At 41.8% G+C, this 21,026-nt stretch overlaps 1 protein-coding gene across 6 annotated transcripts in view; it reads right to left on the bottom strand.

Annotated features, from left to right (window-relative positions):
- The window catches only part of DENND1A (DENN domain containing 1A), a 165,412-nt gene that overhangs the window by 18,805 nt on the left and 125,581 nt on the right, over positions 1-21,026 (bottom strand). For all 6 annotated transcript variants that reach the window (XM_032131045.1, XM_032131047.1, XM_032131049.1 and 3 more), the window contains 6 exons: positions 17,774-17,875; positions 17,162-17,249; positions 16,594-16,634; positions 15,604-15,675; positions 14,480-14,536; positions 9,439-9,570 (listed from right to left, as the gene is read on the bottom strand). In XM_032131045.1, coding sequence (XP_031986936.1) covers positions 9,439-9,570; positions 14,480-14,536; positions 15,604-15,675; positions 16,594-16,634; positions 17,162-17,249; positions 17,774-17,875 — 492 coding nt within the window. The remainder of the gene's footprint in view (positions 1-9,438; positions 9,571-14,479; positions 14,537-15,603; positions 15,676-16,593; positions 16,635-17,161; positions 17,250-17,773; positions 17,876-21,026) is intronic.

Here is a 21,026-nt window from a genome sequence, read left to right as displayed (position 1 = left end):
GCTTTACTAATTATCAGACAAGTGACTTTAAGCTATGAGATGCTGGAGCAAGAAAAATCTTACATTCACTTTTACACTATCAAAATACTATTTAAAAATTATAGATCCCACATCTCATAAAGTAGCTATTATATACCCAAGGAACTTTCGCAATACAGCTATTTAGGGTTTTATACTAGAGAAAACATTACAAAAGGATAATTTTTCATCTGCAAGGTAACAGCCTGTGGGCAGAATATTATCCCAAACTAATTGTGGATGTCTTCTGAGATTTTTTTTAAGGTGGTATTCAAAACAGAGCCTTGTGAGTAAATTAGAGGTGCTAGTTCATGTGTAACAACAAGTGCAACCAGAAGGAAATGCTCAAAGGAAACACAACCAGATGAAAACGGGTTTGTCAGTATGTGGAGAAAGAAGTGTTTCTCTTTCTCAGTTAGCAGTGAGGGTGTTTCCAATAATTTCCAAAGCAAAGCTTTTCTACATGAGTATCTTGTTTCCTTCCAAACTTGAGGACTGGTTTGAAAATACTTTAAAGCCAATCAGCCATAGGAGAGAGATGCCTTGTGCTAGATGAAGCCAGGCTCACACACACCAGGCTGCAAGAGACCTGAAGTGCTGACTTTGGGAGAACACGCTGGACCTCAACTGAACACTCAATTAAAAAAAAAAGGGAGAAAATAACAACACTGAAAAATGTCTGGTACCTAAAAAGATTCAGTAGAGAAAGCAGATGGAATCTACGAGGCAGCTGTTTTATTATCCATCCAGATCCCTGCACAGCACACTCTGCTTTTTACATGCTCCCTTATGTACAGCTCACAAACTGGGATGACAGGAACAGTGTATGCTTTACAGCATATATTTTTAATTTACACTCTGAAATACTTCAACGGAAATCTGCTGGGTCCTGTGATAAAAATAATTTCCATGTTTTAAGGGATGCCTCATTCTTCAAGCCACATTTGTGGATAGGGAAGGTAGAACAAGTCTGGCAAAAATGCAGCAACACCTAAAGCCAAAATCCCAAAACCACGGGAACACCACTGCAGATTATTAATGTTGATAACTGATGCTATTCTAAAAACTCATGCCTTAAACAATAAACTCCTGGGCTGTAGAACTGAATGGTACTTTATTTTTTTTGTCTGCAATTACAGAAAAAAAGGGAAGAATTTTGAAAATGACATGCATATATTTTTCTATGTGTGTTCAGGAGCCTTAGACAGGCCATGCCCAAAGCAGTATGTGTTGTTCTGCGATGTAGATAGGAGGAATATGATGGTATCTGTGGTTAAAGGCCTGTCAAGACTTCTGATCACTTCCCAGCTCCAGCGACAGGAAAGTCCCTGTCCTATGCAAACCAGCAGTAAAACTCACAGAAGGTGGTATCAGTAAAATCTGAGACTGTGACCACTTAGTGGTCCACTCTCACTTTCTGCCTGCTGAAGCAGCTGAACATCCACCCTGACCTCCTCCCATCTATACGTGCACTCAGTTCTTCTAAAAAAATGCAAACCACCCCATAACCATTAAACTGATACAATCTGACACTTTGCAGTTTGAGAACTCCTGACATTTTCCAAAGGAGATGCCTGTCAACAGCCTCTTATTTACCTGGCACAGAGCCCAGGTACCACAGTCTGAAAGCCACTGCACACTGAGCTACATGCAGTTGGTACCTCTTCCCACAAACAGGTGCCTACAGAACACAAAACATTTAATTCAATTTAGAGTCATTCTGGTTCAAAGAAGCCTCACACGTGTTGATTCCATTTTGTTCCCGTGTAGTGAGGCCCTGGATAGGAAAGGATCATGCTGCAGACAGTAACTACACAAGGCAGGAGCAGGCCAGGGTTCTGCTGATCCCCTTTCCACTTGCTCTGCTCTGGTCCTGCAGAGCTTTGCCATCCCTGCTCCTCACTGGGCCTTCCTTAGCAATTTACTCCAGCACTCACCACCATTTGGACAAGGGATTCATTTGTCACGATTCACTACACTAAACACACACACACCAGATTTCTGTTCTGAGGAGGTGTCAGAAAAACCAAAGAAATTTCTACACAAAGAATGGACTTTGAGCCCCTTTCTTTGAGATACTCACTGTGACACAGAACACTGCAGCCCTTTTTACCTGTTCTCCTTGTCCCCTCGGGCAACCACTGCTGACTTTGTATAATTTCTTGTAACTTCTCTGATATTTTGGCACCACTTTGCAGTTAACTTTTTGCACCAGATTTTTTTCTGGACCCTGCAGTAACAGCAGAATCCTGCACTGACAATATCCATGCCTCCATCCTAGATGGGTAACTCAGTGAACACAGAGGGATGTTCCTGGTGCTATACTAAGCCAGAAGATACCCTATGGACTCTTGCACTGCACAATAGGCCTTACCCTGAAGCAGCACAACCTTCATTTGTCCAGAAGGAGAATAAAACCCCAGCTCTCTGTGACGTTGCTGCATAATGACAGGACCATGAAGGAAAACTCCCTTAACTCATTGAAGCAGGCCCTTTCCAGATTACAGCAAACCAGCAAGGAGGGCTTTGTCCAACTATTCAGAGGCAAAACAGGGAAGGGGTTGAAAGAGAATCTCACTGAGATGATCATTTTTCCAGAGGACTTCTACCAAAATGAGGTTCATTTTGCTGTGGTTTGTTTTCATTCTATTTTCATTCTATTTCATACACGGATGGAGAGACACGTTGCAAAAAATCCCAGACCCCAGGAATGTATTTATCCCCATGTGTTAAAGCCTATCCATCTTCTACCTCAGCAGAGTTTAAAATCACAGCTAATAGGTTAACAACTGTTTTTCTTCTGCTTCAGATGAAGAATATCAGAAAGCTGGGGGAATATTCGGCTTCCCAATTTGTACTGACTGCTCAGTGCTACCTGCAATGTCTGTTTGACAGGACTGACATTTTGTACTGCTGTGAGATGGGAGAACGTGTGACATTTTTATTCACGGTGGCGTACGCCCTTGTAATGATCAGCCCTGGTCGATGTGCTTACTGCAGCAGCCCCGAGCCCTCGGAGAACAAACACGAGCCCGAGGTGCCAGCAGTTTGGCTGCCTTATTAAACACCACCAGGATTCTAACGAAGAGCAACTGCTGGAAAATCTCACTGTCAAATCCTCAAGGACATTGTCAACATGGAACTAACTACATATATTTTTCATTTAAAATACTAGAAAATCCAGCAATACAATATTAAATTTGAAGAAAAAAGCCACACTGGTTTGTGTGTGTTTTCTTTTTAAACTGGTCATTTTGTTAGCTTTTGTTGGCTTTCTGTGGTCCTGATGCTGGAATTCAAATCAAAGAGATCATGTAACGCACATGATTTAAAATGTTGGAAAATGGACAGATCCCTTATTATCTCTTAACAGCTATTCCTCTCTAGCAAGTGGAATACTTGCACAGAAAAAAAAAGAAAAAGAAAAAAGAGATGGTCTCTCATTTAAGGAGTTCTGTAAACAGCAATGACTCTCTGCTTCACTCAGCTTCATCATTCACCAAGCCAGGCTGCATAATTGGGGGGACACTCTCCTCCACACACCCACAGAAGGACATGGACCCTCGGTCTGCAGTCTGGCACTCCCAGCTGTTTTATTTGGTATTCATCAGCCCAGCTCTGAAGGGCAAATCCAAAAAATGCCTGGCCAAACAAACTGTCACAGTGGGGTCAGCACTTAGAAGAATCATATGTTTCACATACTCTTTCCCTTTAATCTCCTGGTTTAATCCAGTGGCCCAGAGGTCAATTCAGACAGTTCTGGCCTAACTGTACATATCAACTTCATAAGTAATACATAAGAAGCTTCTGGATGCTGATCTACATTGATAGAGAAGCAAGTCATCCATAAGACACTGCGAGCTCTCCTCAGGTTGTCAATCTAGGTGATTTGGGTAGCCTTGCATGTACTGATGTATTTATTTTCTATGTATGTATTATTTATAAAGCACAACTCTCCTTCCACATGCCAGCAGTGATGGACCAAGATCCTCTCTACAAGATATTTATGGGTTCCTCAGCAGAACAGGACTAACAAGGAGACTCTGCAGGCACGTTACAGCTGCTGTCGCTTGTCACAAGCCCTGGGAGGTCGGCTCTGCCAGCATTCCCTTCACACATCCAGCCATTGCAGCACCTGACACCATGTATCCGGAGCAGGACAGTGATTCCTAACATCCCTGTGTGAGGAGTGCCTGAAATACCGAGACAGCTGGAAAACACTAAAAGCCATAGTCTGCAAAGTGCTTTTTCATGGCTGAACACATCTGCTGGATGTAGACTGGGGCCACAATCTCACTGCAAAGCATGAATTCTTGCATGGCACCAGGCCCACAGGGACTCCACTGCTGCAGTGGCTGGAGAGAACCCAGCCGTGCCTGCTCCTTGGGAAGCCCTGGGGAGCAGGTGCAGGAGGGGCAGAGACCCAGGGCACACTCTGCAGGTGCTGCTCACACTTGTCCCTGATGGGCACACATGGCCAGTGCAGGCTTTCCCTAACACCCACCCCATGGATTGTCAGCTCTGCTAATCCTGCACACAAAGCAGAATTTCAATCCTTTCTTGTCTTGTCCATTGACACTGGTTTTACTCCTCTGACAACAAACACTGTCCCCTAAGAACCTGATGGAACATTTGAGTGGTCTCAAGCAGACATTAGATGGACAAGTGCTTCTGGGTCAAGACATCTGTCTTTCTTGTGGGGTGACTTTTACTGAGCAACATTGAATTTGTTCCTGAAAGGAACAGGCAAAGAAAGGAGTGAGAATAAATGAGGGTAGAAGAGATACTTTCTGAAGACAAAATAATTTTAAAGAACTTACACTTTTGCTAAATCCATAAAGAATCAAATGAAGAAAGGGAGGAAACCCCATGTGGGTCCACAGAAAGGAAATGGGAACCCACATTGCTCATCCATGGGGAAGAGTGGAAAGGAGGCTCATTTTCTTAATGAAGGTCCCACTATTGTCTGAGCAGCTCAGAGTGGCCAGAGGAGGAGCTGGCTCTGCAACCAGAGCATACAGTTATACGAATATTAGCAAATGAACTTGTTTTCCCCTTTCCCCTTTGGTTTCTACCTCAGTGCTACACAATGCCTGCTGTGATCCAGGGGAATCTGCTATTGTTCCAATGCACCTGGGTGTGAAGGGAGTCACAGGGTCTGGCAAAGGAGCCTTCCTCCCTTCCCTACTTCATCCCTTTTACCCTGGAGATAATCCCTCCTCTGCTGCCTCTGGCCTCAGCGATCCAGTTCTGCATTCCTGGAATGTAGCTGGCTGGTGTTCTCCCCATCTTCCCCTGACCTCTTAATGCCATTTAATCTCCTGGAAGAAGAGCACTGCCCTACAAAGCCGAGTTGTTTGTTCTGTGTGTCCAAGTGAAGACTGTGAATAGGAGAAATGAACATGTTCATTTACAGCAAAAGGGCTCAGAACAGCAAATAAGATAGCAATTTCCATGCTGTGGCCTGCAAAAGTTTAACAGCAGTCAGAATGAGCTGGGGAGAGAACCCAGAGAAGCCTTTCCACAGTCAGACAAGCTGCTTCAGTACATTAGTGCATTTTCCATTTGTTTCATAGCTGTTTATGTTAGTCCCCAGAGCACTGGTTCTCTGTAGTTTGCATCAAGAGTAAAACATGATTGAATCTCTCTACTAAAGATATACGTGGAAGAGTCTTTTGTATTTTCCTAAACTGTACACCTTTTGGTACACAAATGGAATTAAATATCCTATTTGCTGGTAAATAAAAACAAGCCATAGAAAACATAAACCCAGCTAAGCTGACAAAAGACATTCTAATTATAACAGACACAATTAGAGAGCTGTACAGAGCTGCCAGGATCACTTGCTTCTAATGAAATGATTCCCTTTCCCAACAAGTGATGTTTCTGGCAGCTTATCATTTGCTGGTTTAATTGCACTAAATCAGTGGTGCTACTGACTGTGGGGAAGCTCCTAGGGAAGAATGTTTCTAAGTGTAGGTTTGATTTAGAAGCCCTTGGGCTCATCCTGTGTGCTCACACCACCCGTCCCAGACTAGTGGGAAGACTGGGCACAGGTACCAATCCTGTATGAACTCTGTGGGTCCTGCCAAAGTAGCCCAAACAGCTGCTTGCTTGGACAAGGCACCTGTTCAAAACAGTCACTATGACACTGTGTAGTGTTTATTCTCCAAACAGCTCAAGGACAACACAGACACGTGTGTTCTACCTAAAAAGTACAAGTGTAGGCATGGAAACAAGGGCCCAAACCCCCGAGTCACAAATCACCTGCATCAGCGTCCCACTCTACCTTGGTCAGGGCTTACAGGGCTCCCAGTGCCTGCCCTGCCTGGCACACTGGGAAGGATCCTGAGGAGAGCTCTGGCAGTTGAATATGCAGCCTGTGTTCTGATGCTTTAAGGACATTTTGGTCAGGTTTTAAGACAAAAAACAGAAGAAAGCAAGTAATAGGACATTTATAGAATCATTAAGGTTGAAAAATACTGGTCAGATCATCAAGTCCAACCATCAGCCCAGCATCACAAGAGATACTCTCTGTAGCACTGGATCTTCCATAATTATTAACCTTACTCTTCCCCCAAACATGGAGCACTACTCAGTACTACAAACCTCTCATTTGAATCTTGGCCTTGGCTTGAAAATTAAACCCTGAGCCATCCCTGAGCCGCCTGTACTGCTCCTGCTACTTGTTGACTGCAGTTGCATTGTCCCAGAGTCTGTGGTGATAGTTCCTGTATTTGGCTGAGGCACGAATCAGTAAGAAAGGCACACCCTGGGAAAAGCATGCAAAGTCCCACCCAGGAAAAGCAGTGCTCCCATCCTCCCACGGTGGTGTCTTTAGTAAGAGCACTTTGTTTAGATCTTTACCGCATTGCCCCAGGCTCTCTGGCTAAAATCCTTTTCACCATCCAGGAGAGCTTTTCCACAATGTCTTCATGATGCACAGAAAGCATCATTAAAACAATTCCATAATAAACAAGGCTCTCCAATGATGCCCGATCACCACTCACCAAGACGAGCCAGGTCATACAGAATCTGCCCCCCCCCCCGGCCCCCCGTCAGATAATTATTGCCAAATTTTGGTGAACCATCAGCTGAGGGGCTGTGCTTTCACAGGCATTTCAAGATATTTTACTGATATTTTCGTAGCCTAACAACTGCAGATACACAACTGTGTTTGGAAAAGCTAGCAACTCCCTCACTCTAGGGTGAGAGATAATGAGTTAAAATTAAAGGTTGCTGCTGGCTCGCTAGCCCATCCCCCTTTAGCTAATCTGTCATGTAATGAAGAGGAGCACCCAGCACAGGACAGCTCGCTGCCGGCTCACTTACAGCGAGCTGATTAAGAATGTTCAACCAACAGCAGACTGCAGACCTTTCCGAGGAAAATAAATAGACTGTATGCAAATGTGTTTGTCACTTTGACAGCACGTCTCAATTAAAGGCCCGCGCGGCGGCTGTGTGGCGCTCGCTGCGGCGCCGCGGCCGGGCTCCCTGCATCGCCGCGCGCCCCGAGCCGGGGCCCTGACCCCCAGCGCACGCATGCATTTTAAACCTCGCTGCCAGCCGCACAATGCTGCACTCCGAGAGAGCCCCTGACAATGAGAAAAAAGCCTCTTTCATCCTCTTCAGTTTAGAAGAGCTGTGAATGCACAAACAGCCCTTATTTCAGAGTTCTTGTGCCTTTTTAATTGTTCCCACCTTCTGTATTCTAGACAGAGTTAAAAGTGACACTAAAATCTCTGCCTTTAATCACGAGTTAGAAGCCATCTCCCGTTTATACAGTAAATGTTGCTGCTTTTTTCCTCCCCAAAGCCTTAATCTATATTTCATAAACCTGAACATCTTTTCCTTTTAAATGAAAGTATGATTCCATTTTTGTTTTGGCATTGGGCTATCAGGAAAAGCAGACCTGTGCCAGGACAAAGGCTGTGAGTGAGAGAGCCCTACAACTGCTAAGTCAGATCAGTTTTTGGAAACCAACATTTGTAATGTGATGACAGCAATAAGCATTTAGCCAGAGAGCCTCTCCCCACAGCCAGGGGTCAGGAAAGCTGATGTGTGTTTCTTTCGACACAGAGAAAGTGATCATTAAAAAATTTGAAAGTGACTACTAAAAAACCTCATGAATTTAAATTTGCACTTACCACTCAAATATATATTTCATTAATCTACCATAATGTTTGAACCATCCATCGTTCACAAAAATCTGAAGGAGAAACTGAAAATAAATTGTAATATTATCTGATTTCTGACTGCTTCAAATGAAATGTAACATGTCCCTGCTGGAGCTAGATGGCTGCATTCCTCCAGTAGCCCAAATTCCTCTCGACTGTATTGGCACAGAAGGTAATGGAAAAATAAATCTCTGCATATACTTAATTGGAAGAGAATGATTTTTAAAAAGTCTCCAAGAACTTACATTTAGCACAGTGGCAAAAGTACTGAAAGAAATAAATCTAATTCTAAAATGATGCAGACAACACTGCTCTGAGCACTGATCAGACCTGGGGTAGCCCCATCTAATACCTGAACAGTCAGTACAGCCACACCAACTGGTTTCTATTCATAGACACTTCTCTGAAACTGGTTTGCTTCACATTTTATAATGTTTTACAATTGCTTTAAAATTACACTTTGCTTCTTTAGAAGAAATGAGATACTCCCTCCTTCTTTTCTGGTCAGAACAGTGTAAAGAATAGATAGAGCAAAAGAAAAGAGAACTGTGAATATAAATCCTGTTATTTTTTGAGTCAGGCTACACTTAATAGGGGAACATGGACAAACTAATAATAAATACTGGCTGTTTTTCCATGAAAATCACAGCAACTACAACATTTTCTAAATAGTTAGCTCTTCAAACCTCCCCACAAACTCTGTTTTGCAGACGTACCAAAAGAAACATTACACGAGTAACTAATGTGAACAGCTCAGCTGTCGATACTGAATACAGAGTACACTAACAAGCTATTAATTGATTTTTCCATCTTAGTTCGTCGTATTTAATTTTCAGAGAATGTTCAAATGCTTTAATAGTTGGATGTTCCATATTGACACTAATGATCTGGCTAGATAACAGGGGATTTTTAAATACTACACCCTCAGTCCTGAGGGCTGTAGCACCTTGCATGCTAAAACAGCCACAAAATAGTTTATACAGTTGCTACAATAATTATGCTTCACTCCCCCAATTCACTTATGGTTTGTTTTCCCCAAAATCATCATATGAACAAAAGGAACCAGTAAACCCGAGAAAAATTAGGTTTTGGAACCCCTTTAAACAGATACAACAGAAGTAAAACTAAAATAGCATAGTTCATAATGAATAATGAAGTGTTTGGCATATTTGTTATCATGACTTCTTTCTGAACTATTTTTGCTGAGTCACATGATTTAGAGAAACTTTACACTAAGACCTACCTGACCAAAATGTACTGTGATTGGTCTCCTGTCCTCTCTTAATTTTGGGTCCTTCTTCTCAACCAGTGGCGACGGTGCTGTCCTCGGCAGGGGCTCCTCCGGCACTGCTGAGCACCCGTTCTCAGCAATGTCCTGTGTGGTAGGAAAAGGTGAATAGCATGGCCAGGAACACTCCAGAGTGAGGGGAAGGTGCACAAAGGAGACACTAGAGGATAATGCTGACTAACGATTTGGATGTTCGGGGAAAAAAACACCAAAGTACAGAAAAGAAAACATCATTAGAATAGAACACTTCATCCGTCAGAGCTTGTACACAACCCCTCTCTCCTCCCAGTACCAGTGGTGCCAACAGGACATTCAGTAAAACGTCTGACTTAAAACACGCAAAAACCAGGAAGTGCATGTGGAGAAAAAAACTATAGCTCAGATTTTCTGTTTTAGAAATGAATTCAACAGAAGCCCAGGAACAGGGCATTCTGCTTATTGTAAACCTAAATGAAGACAGTAATTCCATTTATGTACTGCACAGAATTATCCATAGCAGAACAATTACTGGTGGAAGTGACAAGGAGAGATGGAACTCAGAGCTCAGTTAGCTTTGCATTTCATCTTGGAGTCTGTGTGTACTGCATATGCCTCCAGGAGAGGGTACAACACCAAGGGGTGTCTGGCAGAACACTTTTTGTTTGCTTTGACATCAGGTCTCCTCTCCAGAAGTGAAGTGACCCACCAGCCCAGGTTAGAGGACTTGGCAAGTGCAGGCATGGGGTGCGTAACACAGGTTTTGAAAAAGACAAAGGCCTGCAGACATCAGGAATCAGAGAAGGAGCAAAGAGTTTGAAAGTGAGTTGAGAAACAGTCTGTAACGCAGTGGGCCCCAAACCTTACATCTCTGCAACAATGCCAAGGAAATAATGCTGGGTAAATATGGAGAGAAGGCTGCACACGCTGGAGCTCTGCAAGGCTGACCTGAGGGTGGCTGCTGCCACCGGCAGGGCTTTGATTCCCTGACCTCTGACACGGCCCTGCGAGCCCCCGGCTCGCTCAGGTACAATAATGAGCTGTGTAAGCTGATGGCCAATTAGAAATGGTTCCTTTGGACACACACTGACCTAATGTGTTTAGGTCAAATGAAACAAAAAGCTGGATGGACTTTCTAAGGGGCTTTGTCTGCTCCACAGAGGAGCTGAGACCCCTCTTTAGATCCAGCTGGTAGAGCAGTGGTTCCCCAATATGGGCATAAGGATCGTGGGGAATTAACACTCGTTAAGGTCAAACTAGAGAGAAAAACTTTTTCTTCCCCCCCACCCCCCGCCCTCCAGCTGCACAATGCCACCTTGTCTTGAAAAGGTACAACAAAGTCCTCCGAATTAGTAACAAAGAGCCCCAAAACAAGGCAATGACAAGAAAGCTGAGTGTCTGTCAAACTCCTACTCCAGCTCCAGACAGCACTGAGCCCCCAAGGGATCCACTCAGTTTTGGACTCATCACCTATGGCAGCACTATTCCCTGTAATGACACTAAACACAACCCAATTTACATATTTCTGTGGGGGTGGAGGTGCCTAGAGCTGCTGAAGCTCCAGCACACCCAGGGCCACCCAACCTGCGCTGAGCAAGGGCTGCTCCCGGCCCGGCAGAGCCCTGCCTGGAGCTGTGGCTCCAATCAAGGCAGCACACAGCTGGGAAGCAATGGAAAGCAAAGCACCTTCCCAAGCAAATTCCCAAAAAAAATGGAAAAAGGACACAAAAGTCTGGACATGAAGAGAATGGGAGGAGATAAAAGATAGAGAGATTAAGCCATTAAGCAAAACCCTCTCAGATGTGTAACGATCACTGCAAATCCTTGAGCTTTTATTGCTCTGGATTGGCTCTACGTCTCTGATGATATAATTGCATATAAAAGATAACATGTTCCTAAAGCCTACTTCCACTGTGTTTGGTGCACAGACTTCCAAAGAAAATACAACTTTTTTTTTTTAATTGCTTAATAAAATATTAGAATTAAATTATTTGATTCCTCTCTACTTTTTCATCATCCCCAAAAGGCAAACAAATCATCAATACAGCTTCACTCTCAAAGCAAAATCTGCTTCACAAAAGTTTTTCTACCTTCAATGAAAACATATTTGAGTTAAAAAAACAGTGAAACCTGATCTTAAATTTTGTAATGGAGTGCAAACACTGGCTAGAGAGGAGCAAAACATATTCTGAACGTCTTGAACATTGTGCAGGCCATGTTGTAAAGCTCTAAATGAGCTGTTTCTAGAATACCAGGCATTAACTAGAGCCACACAGGGCTCTAGGAACGAAAATAATGTTGAATACATTAATGCCAAGTGCCCAACCATTTATATAAATTGTCTTAGCCAGAGCTTTCAGTAAGTTCCATTCTCCTGACTGAAAGTTGAGGACGGTACCATTCATATTCCTCCTTCTTCCTAATTCTATGCAGTTAAGCTTCAAATGAGCCACTAACGGAGGGACTTGACCACCACAGTCCATTTGTGAGATGGAAAAAGGCAGCCTTTGCAGAAAATACAAAAAGGGAAATGAGAAAGAAAAAAGAGGAAAAAAAAGGAAAAAAGAACTGTATCAGATATAAAATAAAGCTACCAGGCTGTATCTATTAACAATTATTTGCTCTCACTCATAAGAATCCTCTGAAAACTATTTCTGTTGCTTTGAAATACTGCACCACAAATGAACAAGGGATGGAAATGGAGCCCCATTCAATCTCCACTATCATATTAAAGAAGGACCTTACACACACCACAGTGACCTCTCAACAGGTCAATCCTGCATTTCTCATTTGCAATTCAAACCCAAGACTGGAGCAGACCAAGGGCAAAATGGGCTCTTGATTATATTTAAGAGGTCATCATTGCTATGCAGAGTTGGAGGAAGCAGACCTCCAGCTTTATTGCATTTTTAAATTCTATCTTGTACAGAAGCTGCTGAGATTTGGCAGCAAAAACTGGAAAAGGGATGTTTATATTTGACTTTTCCTTACCAGGGGCCTGCAGACTTTCTATATTAATAACGGAAAATAGTATGTTAAAATGCAGTGGATAGTAAGTTCAGTTTAAAAATAACTTCAGGTTACTCTTAGAAGATGAAAGACTAGCATCCCAAATTTGGCAAAAAGTAAGTATTTAATGATACCAGGATGTCAGACAGTTAACTCTCACACATGCTAGCGAGGAAACACAGGACAAATCCAATGCTCTTACTTAAAACTGGGGAGGATGCATTAATAGACCTGTGCGTAACAGACCCATAACGGAGCAGCACAGACGTTTAGATTAAAAATGAGGGTGACCAAAACAGTGTTTGCTATTTTTATCACTTTTAACCGAGCAATCCCTAATTTTAGAGTTACCTTCCTATCTGCATTCACATGGAGAAGAGGATGGGATAGAAAAGGAAAGAATAATAAAGGAAGGAGAGGTAGAGCAGTGTGTGTCAACTACTCACAGCAATCTTTTAAGTTCTTGTGAAAGCCTATGCTGAACAATCATGTTTAAGCATCTCACTTATAGAAACACCACATAATAAGGAAGGTGAAACAAAATCGGGTCATTAAGTTGTAAATGTTATGTGTGTTTTTTAAAGAGAAGCCTGCTGCTTGACAGACCAGGAGGACAACAAAAATAATAAAACAAAGCAATGACTGAATGAGGCTTTTCTCAGCCTCGTATACAAATGTCACACAACAGCACACAATTCTATTAGCATTTAAAATGCAGGAAAAAATCTGGTCATGTTACACAGCTCCAACTGCTTTAGAAACACACAAGAGAAGGCCAAACATTTTATTATTTAGGAAGGTTATGTCCAGAAATGAAACACGTGGAATGACATAAGGAAATCCATGTACAAGAAAACTGCTTCATGTTTTTATTCTTTTCAAATTATACCTACAGTGGTCATATATAACTTAGTGTAATAAAATAAAATGGCATAAAGGCATCTGAAGCAACTTTATCTTCCCCAAGAATCTACAGCAATGTCTAGAGTGTGTAGAGAGGGAACAGCAGTTGGAATGCACACAGGTAATTCCTCGCTTTGCAGCCCAGCTGCACAGAAACTCCTTTCAAAGAACAGGCTGGTGACAGGCTCAGGTGCATTTCTGTCTGCCCACCAACATATTTGTAGCCCCAACTTAAGAGGATGGGCTAGAAATTTAGAGAAGAAATTTACAGAGAGCACAGATTAAAAAAAACCAAACTCCTATGCAACAAATGGAATACAAATTTCTGAATAAGAACTTCAGTTCTCTCAGCAGGTTGGCTGTCTTGCCTCCCCCGATGACTGAGAGCTCCGATTCACAGAATAAGGAGAGTATCTGCAGTAACCCAGGGCAGAGTTACCCATCTGTTCATAAGGTGTGTGTCAGTGTGAACTATACCTGTGGTTTATAAGGAGCAATTGGCATTGGATAACACATCCCTCAAACACAGTGCAGCAGTTTGGAATTGTGCTGTTTCCAAACACACAGATTTGGGAACAACAAACAGTTTGAGTATTTTTTTCTTCAATAATTCCAATTGGCAAAAGACACCAACTCTAATAAATTCCTTCCTGTCTGAACTTTGCAACGGACATTCAAGAAATGCAGAAATACCCTTCCCAGTGGCAGACAGACATGATGTTATTTTTCCTGACTGACTACTGCAAAAATAACAACAATTTGCCATTTGCAAAAAGTTCACTGCCAGAACTGTACGGAAGAGCTCCCAGTCCACATGCAGTCCCCTTCCACAGTGCCCCAGCACGAAGGACAGGAGCAGGACCACTCCAAACAGAACACTCAATTTTCTGGCTTTTGTGGGTTTAAGTCAGAGCTTTAATGTATTTGAAGACAATTTTTTTTGTCTGTGAATATTTATAAGTGTGAAAAATCCAGGACAGCTGGTAATGCATTTTGAAGTGTGCTAACAACACTGTATCAAACAGCTTCCTATTGATCACATCATGCTTTCAGTGGCTAAGGATTTCAGACGTGGTGCTTATACATTTTGAATAAGAACTTCAAGTACCTTTTGCTTCAAGCGGTTTTTCACTTCTTTTATTCCCATTTTTGCATGATCTTTTGCCTGCATGAAAAATTAATTTAAGTTAAAATTCCTTTCTATTTCCAGCAGTGACTAAGTTTGTTTCCAGTTAATAAAAACGGCAATAAAAAAATGTAACAAGATACTGAAAACACATTAAAACAAACAGAGAGCTAAAGAGACCCCAAATAAACAAAAAACATCACCCCACCTTTGTCACAAAAACGTTGTTTTCCCTGTTTTGAAGCCATAGACATCTTTCATCTTTTTGCATTCCACAGCCTCACTGTTCCCCTGTAAGTATTTATCTTTGCTATAAATTTCTATTCTTCCACACCGGCAGTGAGCCTGCAAACTCTCCTTGCAGTGCTCTGGATGCCAGTTCCATTTAGTAGAGCCAATCTCATCCTACTCCTCTCTCTCAGGTTGGAGAAAGGCAGGAAAAAACCCAAGTTTGAATGGTTATCTCAATGCTTTTTGTAGCATTATTTCCCAGAATTGAGCATATAAGAAATCCTCACTTGTTTCTGTGCTGTTTGATCTGGCAGAGTGGAGCTGGCAGCCACACACGATAGCACAGCAACACACCAGCTGTTTGTTAACAGCACTGAAAACACGTCCATTTAAAGAATAACTCAGTAAGTTGGGCTCTAAATAAGCAGGTATAAGAAATCTCTAGGGAAAATTAATTGACATTTAGAAAAGACGGAAACAATTTGGAAAATGAGAGGATTCCCTTCTTTCGGTGAAGCTGCAAGCAGGGAAAGCTGAGGTAACAATGATTTCCAACAGAGCAATGATGAGATGGTAGAGCTGCCTAGCAGAGCACACAGGCACTATTTCCCAGAAAGAGTTCTGTGTAATAAATGGAATCTATCATCTGTACTTTCAAAAGAAATCACAAGTTCCCATTGTCCTTTGCATTTCAATTGAGTTTAAATTTCAAAATGACTTTTTCATTTAAATTTGAAATTCGAATGAATGTATATTTTGAGTAATTCTGTGAGTCCAATAAAAATGGATGTAAAGTCTTGAGTCTCATTTGAAAGGTTAAAACAGAATTGTAATTAGACTCTTATCTCAGTAGTAAGCCAGTACTCAATACTTACAAACTTATAGACAGTCTTCATGGCAGGGTTAGCCTTGGTCTTTACTGTATTTAAAATGGCTCCACTTCCTTTCTGTAATTATAGTAACAAGGGAAGAAACGTTATCAAAGCTCTTTAAAGCAAACAGCAATCTAAAATCCACCATTCTTAACTTAAAATAACAGAGCATTAACTATGCTTATTAGCAGAGCTGAGTATGAAAAGGTCAAATTTAAAGAAAAAGGCCCAAGGAAAACCAGACTGAATCTTGCTCTTGTTTTGCCCAATTCTATTTAATACAGCACTTGTCCAAGGAAAAATACGGGTGTCTGCCAAGAGCTCTTGTCTTACATGTCTTACAAACCCTGTTCTGTGCTTCCACTCACCCTCAGGGGTGTCCTGTACATTGCATTAAAATCCTAAACAAGTTTAAGACACAAGTACCCTGAGCAACACTCAGTGTGTGAGGCAGAGACTCTGTCCCAGGACAGCCTGTACGTTCAATCTGAAGAGGGGAGATCTGTTTTTACTTTGCTCTTTTGCTTTCCCTCATCCCACAGTCCTGTTTATCACATACATGCTGCCTTTTTAAGACACAAGTAGTTGATAAAGGGATAAATTGAGGGAAAATGAAATCTAACTCCAGTCACAAACACTAATTCTGAAAAGCTGAATTTCATGTGATGAATATAAGCGAAGTGATGAGCCAGTGATACAACAGATGCAATAATCTGTTTGTCTGGCTGGTGTTTTACACCCCTGCCACACCCCATGGACTATTGCTGTACAGCACCTTACTGAAAAACACAGGAGAAGGGCAAAATCCAGGGAATTAAACCCTAGCTAATGTAGTTCCTATTTTCAGTGCAGAATTACATTTCCAGAGATCAAATTTGTTATATGCAATCAGATGTAAACAGCTTTAAGATTTACTGTCTCTGTCACTAGATGAAAATCTTCAATGGGCCAACCCCAGCTCCAGGGTTGTCTGGCAGGATCTCGTGTGCTTACCCTCACTGTGGACAGCCACTGGTGGTACAGTTTGTCGCTACCTACAGAGAATCAAACACACAAACAAACAAAATCAAACCCTCTGCTGAACAGGAAACAAGCTTCAAACATGAAGTGTTGGCACTTAGTGGTTCTGGAGCATGGACAGAACAGGACAGCCAGCCTTTTCTTTTAGGAGAAAACATAATAGTGATGCGAGATTTACACTTTCCTATTTTCTCTGTGTTTTCTCACACATTTGAGAACACAGATGTTTTTAAACTCACTAAAAGAAATCTGAGGTGTCTCTAGGTAAAGCCAAGATTCTTTGTCCGATGCAAGAACTCTTCTAGTTGTACTTTATTAGGTGGTAAAGCTAAGGTTTTGTAAGACTGAACAGGCATACTCAGACTACAATACATTATTCAAAGTTCTTGACAGAGGAAAGAACAAAAATTTAAGACATTTCAGGCTGCCAGGATCACTAAGCCTCAGTTACTTACCTAGCAGCAATGACCAATTACATCATGATAATCCACAAATGGTAAGCCAACAAAAGTGTCTGAAATTACCTTAAAATATTTCTTACCTGCGTATTCTCCCATATTTATCTCCTCTTCAAACACGTCACTGAAGCCCTCCCCAGAGTTCAGCAGATCCAGACGTCCATCAATGAACTGCACCAGCGTTAAAATACAAAACCACATCAACCATCTCGTTCTTCATCTTTTCAGAAAGACTTTATCCTTCATTAGCTGGAATAACCTCAGTGTTTGCATTGGGTAGGGACTCAGAATAGAATGAAACTACCACCCAAACTGGCCCAATGTTGACCACTGCCCAAAGGTGTGTGGCTTTGCTAAAAACCAGCATTCGTGCTTGGCTACACGTACATATTTTCAGCTGCCCTAAAGCAGTAATTCTGTGTTCAACAGGAATATGCTTTCTGGACAAAGTTTACAGTAGATATCTTGGGTCTAGGTATGCTCAGATAAGAAAAACCCCTGGGCTCAGAGACCATTAGTGGGAAAACCCATCCACCTCTCAGTATAGAGAAAGCCTCAGCACCTGAGTCTGAGAGAAGCCAGCAAGCAGGAATTGAGATGCTGCACTACAGGATCAAGGGATATAGAAACAGCCCTCCAAACCCCACCTGAATTGTTACAGAATCTGCTTCCCCATAGAGCACTGGAGGCAGTACCTGCTTGAAGAGCTGCAGCTGGATGGCGTTCTGCAGGAACTGCCGCATTACAGACGAACGGTGGGACACGAATGCTTCTTCACAGAAAGTGATGGGTTCACCCTGGAGAGTTCAGAGCATTAAACACTCAAACAGCCTTGACTGAGTCCATTTGAATCCACTGCCTCCATCTGACCTTCTTCCCATCCAAAGTAAACAGGTAAGTAACATAGGCCTTACCTAGCACTGAGTAAACTGCACTTTATTTGTAGGTTCCAGCCACAGGATGGAAAAGCAGGCTGGAAAATTGCAGATTATCAAAATAAACCAGAGTGGCTTTACACACATTTTGTTAAAGCTGAAGAACTTTCATCATTCAAAATGCTAATTTTACTTACTGTCCCCAAAATATGACACAGTCACATGAATTCTGTTGATGTATACTCTGCTTATCTGCCTCAGCAGACCCAGCACAAAGAGGTCAGGAATGTCCACTCTGTTCTGTCCACAGTTCTGAAAAACTCATATCGGAGGAGTGGAATTTCCCTTTTTCACAATCTTGTTGGCAAAAGACAGAAATTGTTTTGCAGCTCTACTTTTATCTGATTTTAATGAGTTATGGTAATGCTGAAGTCTGCTATGTATCCGCCGTAAGGGCACCAATTTCCTCCACGCTTCTACAAATACACAACATAGCAAGCAAATATATTTATTGAATTAAAAACAAGTAACAAAGAAGGACTAAATTATACTGATGTATAATTATTATGGATGCTCATACTCAAATATATTTGGACTCTTCATCTGTTGAGTATTCAAAATTAACATTAGACAGCAAAAAATCTTAAACCATCCCCGTTGAAAGGATGATATCATTCTGTTTCTGAAAGCTTTAAATTAGCAACCTCATTTACCACTGGCTGTGTAAAATCAAGACAACAAGACCACTAAAATGACCGAGGACAAGGATCAATTGCACGTGTCTGTCTAAGCACAGGGTGCATCTCCTTCACAGAGGCGAGAAGTCTCTTACGAGAGTTTCTGTCACCCCTTGCTTGAGCCAGTGAATTTCCATAGATTTGGAAAAAAAAGTAGGTTTCCTATGTGATAATTACAGTTTCAGGGTATTTTATTTTAAAAATAATAGCCTGGTTTTGATTTACTCTATTTACAGGGAAAACCAAATCACTACATGAATTCCCGGCAAGAAGCATGAGTGTGAAAAAACCACTTTTTTCTTCTTCGCTGTGGCTTTGCTCTCATCAGAATAAAGAATTATAAGACACTTCATTATAAAAAAAACAAAGAGAAAATGTTTGGAAAAACAGGTCTGGCTGGCATGTGTGTGTATACAAGACACTGGTGCCAGTCTCCAGGACACACATGACAAAGGTTCTGGCTCCAAAACTGAGGTGTGCACTGTCTGAAAGGTTTTACTGCATTTAAATGACTAACAGCTGTCATCTACTCGACCAGTATGAAAAAGGCTTTCCCATTAACTTCAGATACTGGAATATAACAAAGGATCCCTGAAAAATATTTTATCCATGTCAGAGAAATCTGAGTGAAAAGAGCTGGGATGAATGGGTAAAGAAAAATGCAGATTAGCTCACTAGCACAGATGCTCACCCAAGGAAGGTTTAGCTTTTGTTTAATCTTCACTTAAAAAACCCTTCAAAGGAAACAAGCAGCCCTTCCTATCACCTACAAGAATGTGAAATTTCCCCCATGGCCAGAGTAGAGCGTGGACACCGTGGGCTGAGCTCAGCCCTGTGAAGGGGAGGGGGCTGTGCCCCGCTGTACCTCCAGCAGCTCCTCCTGCGCCCCCATCAACACACACCCTGCAGCTGGGGCACCAGCAGTGGTAGCACACTTTCTTCCCAAAGTACTAATGATTGAGTTTGTTCATTAGGTTGATTAGACCTTTTGACTTCTTAAGAGACAATTCAGGCTCAACTGCTGCTGGATGACAGGAAAAACTTTAATCATCGAGGTCAAGCGTGAGCTTTGCAGCTCAGAATGCATTAGTGCCTTCCACCCTCGCTGACCTCCCCGAGGTGCACACACCGTTCCACCCCCAGCCACAGCTTCAGGACAAAAAGACAAGCTGGACAATAAGACCATTTCCCTGACAGATGTGGTTAACTGTAAATTATAAAGCTAATCAGCTCTGCTTTTACTGACAAATGACATTATACATGAGGGGACACACGCAGAACTGCAGATATGTTGTGAAATGAATGGTCTTGTTTGCATGTGAAAAAATTAAAATAACTTGTCCTGAAAAACTCGTCAACTCCTAAACTTGCTGGTTCCAAAAATTAAAATTTTGGCCTCAATTCATCAACACCTTAAATATCCATTAATCCCCTCTCCAACTGTAAATGCCTAACAGAGGCTAAAATATTGCACTGCAAAGGCTCTAAATGTGTGCACAATACGACTCCATGAGGAATCTGACTTGATCTGTAATGTTACAGATAATTCACATCTATTTCAAGATTGGATCACAGAATTATTTTTATTGCAAAAATGTACACATTTAATCTGCAATCTTCTCTTAAGAGAAGAAACTTTAAAATATAAGATTAAGATATAAGGTTCCCAGATGCACTGAAAAAATAGGTGCCTTTTCTTTATGTCTTTGCAAATCTCCCTTCATATGACTATTTTATATTCATCTGGCATAATGAAGTTCATCAGGGCAGTGCTGCATCTCATGACCTCTTAAAAAGCTGAAAAGTTTCAGTCCACATCTGATCTGCTGCCAGACCTATTTTCAAATTGGAATTCTGTTACATTCTAAAATAATGTTTAAAACTACTTAAGGCAGCAACTGGAAAACAAAAGGAGTCTAGGATTTATTTCAGACTGCTCTAGAGTTTCAGGGAACCTGCTGTTTTATTTTAAGAAGCCATAATGCAAATTAAAAAATAAAGCCCAAATTGGTTTAGTTACACCATAAAAAATTCCACCATCATCCCTCATATTTTAAGGAAATCGCTCTTCCTCAGCTCACAGGTTATGGCAGGAACTTTCAGAGTGAATATAAAGGACTAAAATATATGGGACAGAAGACAGCTCAGATGAGAGAAGGACGTGGAAGAAGGAACAGAGGCAAACAAAGGATGCTTCTGGAAAGACACAGAAGCTCAGACAAGTCATGGAAACCCAACTACTCCCACTTGTGCAGGAGCATGCACCTGGATAACAGTGCTTTGAAGGCAGCACGTGAGTGCTGGAGAGAACAGCAAGGGAGAAAGACGGGGTCAAA

Source organism: Corvus moneduloides, chromosome 21, assembly GCF_009650955.1.
Source record: "Corvus moneduloides isolate bCorMon1 chromosome 21, bCorMon1.pri, whole genome shotgun sequence".
Lineage (NCBI taxonomy): Eukaryota > Metazoa > Chordata > Aves > Passeriformes > Corvidae > Corvus > Corvus moneduloides.
This window is presented reverse-complemented; position numbering and strand designations above follow the sequence as displayed.